At 39.5% G+C, this 6,780-nt stretch overlaps 1 protein-coding gene across 3 annotated transcripts in view; it reads right to left on the reverse strand.

Annotated features, from left to right (window-relative positions):
* Window positions 1-6,780, reverse strand: part of PCCA (propionyl-CoA carboxylase subunit alpha) — a 303,202-nt gene that overhangs the window by 14,038 nt on the left and 282,384 nt on the right. For all 3 annotated transcript variants that reach the window (XM_076361576.1, XM_076361600.1, XM_076361591.1), the window contains one exon: window positions 2,265-2,405. In XM_076361576.1, coding sequence (XP_076217691.1) covers window positions 2,265-2,405 — 141 coding nt within the window. The remainder of the gene's footprint in view (window positions 1-2,264; window positions 2,406-6,780) is intronic.

Consider the following 6,780-nt stretch of genomic DNA (forward strand, 5'->3'; position numbering starts at 1 on the left):
CGAGTGGAAGGATGGACAACTACCTCACGCTCTCCCATTTTCCAGCTGTGCTGTTTTCACACGCCATGCAAATTTGAGCTGCCAAACCAGTTGCAAACACAGAATAGGAGCTACTTAAATTTCCATTTCTCCAGCAGACTAAAGAAATCAGACTTTTCCCAAGCAGTGCAACAAAAAGAGCTGTATTTATCAGGGAGCTACAGCTCCCTGCCCATCATGCCTTGAACAACTGTAGTGAGTGAGCTGGTTCCTGACGGACAGCCAAGACGTGTAATCTGAATCACACCATCCCACTGCTTATTCAGTGCCGATAGCTGATGCTACCCTCATCTCGCTCGCTGGCTCGCTTTTTTTTTTTTAACGTTTTGACACTAGTCCTGAAAAGGAAGGATTTAAGTTAAACCCTTTTCAATAACGCAAATGTGTTTTTGCAATTAAAGCCACACAATTAGCATTGACAAGCTCAGGTCAGCAGAACGTAGATTATGCCGTTCAAATGCGCTGCCACTCAGTACCTCCAGCAAAAAGCTGCAGGAGAGAAGAAGAGAAAAAAAAAAATCTTTGCACATTATTTAACAACTTGTGCTCTGACGCACTGCACCACTTGTGGATTTATGGACGGAGGTTCATTTCTTTATTTACTTAAAATCCGTTCGGCTCTGGCCTCCTTCTCCACTGGTTCTATTCCTTCAAAACAACAAGAACTATTCTTCAGGGCAAGAAGGCTGGTGACATTTAGCAGAATTATCTTCTCAAAAAAATCCTAAACAGATTTAAAAAGGCTCAAAGTCCTTGCCTTAAAAACGTTTCCCTTCATTCTTCACAAAAAAAGGTATTTGCTTAAGATCTCCCTCACTCAGCCACTCTTACTGCCTAGACATAGAAATCACAGATTTCTCTGTCCATGCAATGACAGTGATTTATTTTAATTGAATACTGCTGGTTTTAAAGGTATAAACAGTGTGTGTGCATGTATAGATCACAAAACCGGAAAGCTAAGTGTAGAAGCTAAAAGAATTTCTCTCTTGCTAATTTTTACTCAGCTGTACTTAGTTCTGTTTTCTCAGAAATCTCTTTATTTCATTAATACGAACATTGGCACCTACAGATCTTCAGTATTAACGTGATGGCTCCCTTCTCTCTGTAAATAGACAGAAATATCCATGTATTCTAAAAACAAAAGTGGCATAATAGAAAAACGTAAGCAAACGGATCACTTTACCAGCACGATTGATGACCATCATATAGTAAGTCCAGTGCTAATTTTGGACTTGAGATCTTGATCCCATTTCTACATGATCTCTCAAGAAAAGCTCGGTTTCATTGCTATAAACTATGAACTCTGCAACTAAAGCTTTCTGTTTGTATCTAAGTGCCACATGCATGTTTATAGCATCATTTGACTGACAACAGTACTTTAAAATTAATCTGCGCACCCTGATTCAAATATTCCTGTGTCTGCATCACACTATTGCTTTCAATGGTTATGAGAGATAAGGGCCCTGACCTTAGAAATAATGTATGATACAATGCGGCAGAATTTCATATAAAGCTTGAGTTCAAGGAGGTGTTTGTATGTAACTCTAGAACACCGTATTTACATTTGTTTCCAGCTCAATGTGAGGTAAGCAGCACTGGAAATCCCCAGGACAACAGCAGCATGTTCTGTTGCCCTTCTGTATGTCAAGTTTATTCCTTCTGCAGGACAAGAGGATTCCCATTAAGAGACTGGGAATTCCCAGCATGGAATTCCCAATTCAGGAAATTCACGTGTCTCACAAAATGCTAACACAGGGATTCTTAAAAAAAAAAAAGGGGGGGGGGGAGAAAGTTAAATATCTATCCTGTGTCCCTTGCATTTAGTAATATTTTCGTTGCTTCAGGGCAGAAAATCAACAATCCCCTCCTGCTAGCACTAATAACATATATATACACTTACATATATTTACACGCACATATACACACACACAATTTTTTTTCCCCCTGCCAAGGCATTTGTGATACAAAAACAAGTTATTTGTTGAGTTTCAGCTGTGGACTTGTACCCAGCTGAAAATTTTCCTTTTAAAGCCAGTTTAATTTGAATTGTGCTTCCTTATTAGTTTTTATAATTCAAATGAAAAGCAGCACACATCCTTCAGCACACTTTGTTCTACAGGTGACATAAAAAATAAAAACCTGTGACCTGTAGTTTCAGTTGCACCAAGGAGAAATTTGTGTGGAATATATAATGAAAATGCAGATATATAGATCACATTTCTTACCGTGTCCCCAGGCTTGACAGAAACTGCCACCACTGCTCCAGGCATGGGAGATCTCAAAATGCTGGAGGTGTCCTCTGCTGCTTTCTCTGGCATGTACTTGCTCAGCTCTGCAGCAACCTTCGTCAGTATTTGTAATTTGTACTAAAGAATAGGAAGAGGAATGTTTTAGAAAACTGCACCTTGGTGAATTCCAGTCAATAGTCTGCACTATTTTATGGCATGTTTTTATATAATACATCTGTTATCTATTCTTCACAGGAGTGTCTAAAAATCACTCTTTGAAATCTTTATTCAGAGTTTCATTTTCACGATGCAGAAAGAAAAATATGCAATCCCAAACTGCAGCAATGAGCACATAAAAGGAAAGAACCAAGTACAGTAAAGAAACGTCAGGTTCATTTAAAAACTGGGGGTAGAGAGGGGAGACACAAATTTGAAAAAAAACAGAAATACCCTTATGCTTACTGCACATTAGCTTTAGTGGATAAGGAGTATTGAGGGATTCGTTCCCAGTGCCGTGCTGAATTAGAAATTGACCTTTTGGGAAAGTCTGCTGGACTTTCAATGACATGATTAATTTTAAACATTACTTTTACTTTTTAAGCATTTATTTTTATCATGTATTTAATGTTTGAAGTGAATAACTTGTTTAGGTTTTGCAATTAGAACATATTAAACAATTTCACTTCCATTTTTTCATGCACAGGCAGAATGATGGAACACTTTGGAAATATAACACCTAACTATATTTTATCTGCAATAAAACTTGTTCAGCAGCTGTTATCTACCTTGAGAAAAAAGAATGTTTTCTCTAGTATGTTTTATAGCAATTAGAAATGGAAAAGAATACGATGACCCTCAAGTGTCTGAGAGCATCCCTTTAAACAAAACCTTTCTGAAAACATGTTAAGCGTGTACGCTAATTTCAGCTCCAGGCTTTTAGTTTTTAAAAACTTGTAATCACTTTGACAGACAATTCATTGCTTTCAGACAGATGGCCTTCACATTTGTCCCAGTGCACTTGAAAATGAATGCAGAAAGCCAGTAGATGGCAGCAGGTCTCTGCGTGAAACTCCTGCCTCACCAAGGCCAACGGAGTGAAGACCAGCACCACACTTCATCAATAATTTAAACAAAGGTTTTAATAAGAAGCATTGGATGAACTGCATTTACAATTCAAATGTGTATTTTGCTGATGTAAAGTTCAACACCTTGCTTTGAACAGTATGTTCTCCTCCAAAACAATTAGCTATTGTTTTATTAGCAATAAAATGTCTTTACTTTTCATTTTTACACAGACAGAAAAAACCCGATATCCTTATGGTGAAGGTAAAGGGGGACTCTACCTTCTGCTTCTGTAGAGAGCAGAACAAGGTATTTAGAAATACATGCAAAAGGTGATTAACTCTGCAATGACATCTTTAAAAAGCAGCTTTCAAAGCCAAATTAAAACAATGTAACAGGATTACCATCCTCCATAAATGGTGGTTGGACACACAAGATCATGTGCAACGAACAGCGCAGCCGTTCAGTTAGAAATACTTGCTTCTAATCAGAAATACAAGCAAATGGTTAAATGAACTGATCCCCCACCACCACCCCGGTAAATGTAATAAAATGCCACAACATTATTCCCAGAAGCTGTAAGTGGCACCCAAAGATTTGAGAACCCATTCCCAAACACGTGCCGTGGTTACAATTGATATGGCACACGGAAACCAGCACCATTTTGTATGCAAAAAGCTGCCTTAACTCCAAGCCTCCCGCAGGCATCATCATGACAATTAAGACTGCGGCACTCACGTTTTCCAACTCAAAATACAGCTAGTTCTCTCCCTGCACAAGCAACTACATTCAACGCGGTGTGCTCCGTGCAGTTTCTTTTTCTAGAAGTAAAGCGCGTGCGTGTGTGCATACGCGTGCACGTATGCACGCTTGCATGTATGCTGTAGGGAGAGGGGAGGTGATGCCTATAGGAGATTTGATGACATAAGTTGCAAATAGAATTGCAGCAGCGTGACAAGTCAAATAATAACATCTTATGCATGTTTCTTTACTCTTGAGTGTCTGTTTTGCAATCAAGACATACAAGTGTCTGCCAGTTTCTGAAGGATATGATCCTTAAGTGAAATTACTGTGCAAATAAAAGCTTTTTACTCCTATTAAAATTCATCTGAGTCATAAGTGGCAAGGAAAAAAAGCTTGCGGAGTGTATTCTGCTGTCAATCTAATAAACATTCTGTGCAGAGGGACTATTTATCAAAGATAAATTGTACTTAAAAGTCCTTCATTAAATCTATGGGGGGGAATATAATTACACCAAATTGCACAGTTTCAGTATCCATGGTTAGTGTCTTCTTTGTACTCAGAGTTTGAAAATAAAAAAAAGGAAAAAAAAAAAGGAAGAACACAAATAAGTTACATTTGTGGACTGTATTGTTGCCTCTTGCAGGAGACTATTTTGATACGATTTCAAAGGATTAGGTTTAGATGCCATTTAGTTTTTTAAGCCACACGGAACACTTCCGAGCTGCCCAATTTCAAAATTTAAACTTGAAGTGAAGGCTAGACCTTCTGCATTCGTCTAGGTTACAGTATTTCGCAGGGACTGAAATACAGCATTCCCTATGCACTCCAAACATACAGCAGTGGGGGAAAAACCATGTTCCTCAGTACGCTGCACTTTAAAGCTCAGTTCTCCACACCAAGTTAAAATATCCCTACCAAACATTGTTTTTGCTATCTTTATAATTTTCATATCTTTTAAGATTCCTTTCTCGGCAGGACTCCTGCTTTGCTTGGAGTGAGATGTAAGAGCCAGTACACTCAAAGCTTTAAAACGCAGGTCTTTGTTACTGATGAGCTGTTCCTTTTCCTTTTGTATTTGTTTATTGTTCTTTAGTCTGTTTGGGGGATAAGCAAGTTACTGTAATCAAAAAGTAAAAAATAACAACAGTAAACTTCTGGGGAAAGGCCTTTTTTGGCACAGTTGGTTCACAAATGACCTTTCAGAATATAAAAAGACAAAGCCGCAAAGAAAGGTTCCTTCTTTAAGATTACCTTTGATGTATTTCTGCTGCCGGCCGGACCCCACTAAATACCCGCTTAAGTGTCCCTTTGTAACGCTGTTTCTTATCTCTCGGGGATGAGGTGTGCAGGGGGGGTGCAGGGGGGCTGTTCACCTAACCGAGGTGCAGCCTGCGGCTCAGCGAGAGCCACAAGGCTCTCTGGAAGACCAAGCCAAACGACGCCTGCCAGTTGTTTCAACGCTGAAACAAAGGCAATTAAGAATATACCACATTTTTCCATTACATGATTAACACTGCTGCTACGCCTTTGATTCAGTGAGGACACCGCTGAACATATGAAGCAGAAGTTTTGATACGCTACTAACGGAGTGCGGACAAGGTTCGGGGTTTTTTTCCTTTATCCTCACAAGGAGGAGGAGGAGATGGGAGAAAGAAGGGGCGTAAATTGGGGAAGGCTGTAAGGCTTGGGTTATAAATAAGACACCAGAAGGTTTCCACTGGCCTAAACCAGAAGAAACATCTGCTGGAGTCATAAATAGATTGCGGGTGGATTCTCAGAGCAAGGAAATCTGCTAGCCATCAGATCTCTGATGATGAGTAGTTGTCACCAGCCACTGCTCCACTCCCCAGGGTTTCAGAGCCTAATTCTGCCAGCCAAAGCAAAGTTAATAAAGAGCCGTACAGCTTTTAATGGCATAGAAAACAAGTGTTTCTCTTCCACAGGACTGTTGGAGTCCACAATCAGTTGACAAAAATTATAGTAGGGAAAAGTAATGTTACTTAATAGTTTTCTAAGGGTAACGTACCTCTCCCACTAAATGAATTGGATGTTTATGTAATGCAAAACTACCTCTTACAACCAAATCTCCGTGACAAAAAAGAGGAAAACAAAAAGGTGTAATAATAGCACTTCAAAAGAGTAAGGGGGGGGGGGGCAGGGTTGAGAAAGCAAATGCAGTGAAAATTATACCTTGGGTTTTATGGAGGTTTTTTGTAGATACATACCATACTGATCCCCCAAGACAGTAGACAAGAAGTAGACCAGCTGCTAAAAAAAGGTGGCCGGGGCACATCTGACCCCATCTTTACTTAAAAACAAGTTCTGTAGTTTGCACAGATATGATTCCCTTGCTGTGTACAACAGAATATTGGAAACCTTCAGTACAGTGCTCAAAACTGCACTCTGTTACATCTCACATTCGTTTATTAAATATGATCTTCCCTGTACACCTGAAACTAGTGTCCCTAGAAGCTGGAAATGTTCCAACTCCATTGCAGATTTTATGGAGCAAGCTAATGTATCACTACCCCTATGTTACTTACGGCAGTGTTTGGACTGCTGACCGGATGAGGATTTTCAGTATGCTTTACCTAAATGTTCAACCATGTTTTCCAAACTTCTGTCATTCTTGTGGTCAGAAGGGTGAAAATCTTATGTAGCTCAGATTTCCGTAGAGACACTGTCTGCTGTGCATCTTCATTATTTT

This window comes from Aptenodytes patagonicus, chromosome 1 (assembly GCF_965638725.1).
Source record: "Aptenodytes patagonicus chromosome 1, bAptPat1.pri.cur, whole genome shotgun sequence".
In the NCBI taxonomy this organism is placed as follows: Eukaryota; Metazoa; Chordata; class Aves; order Sphenisciformes; family Spheniscidae; genus Aptenodytes; species Aptenodytes patagonicus.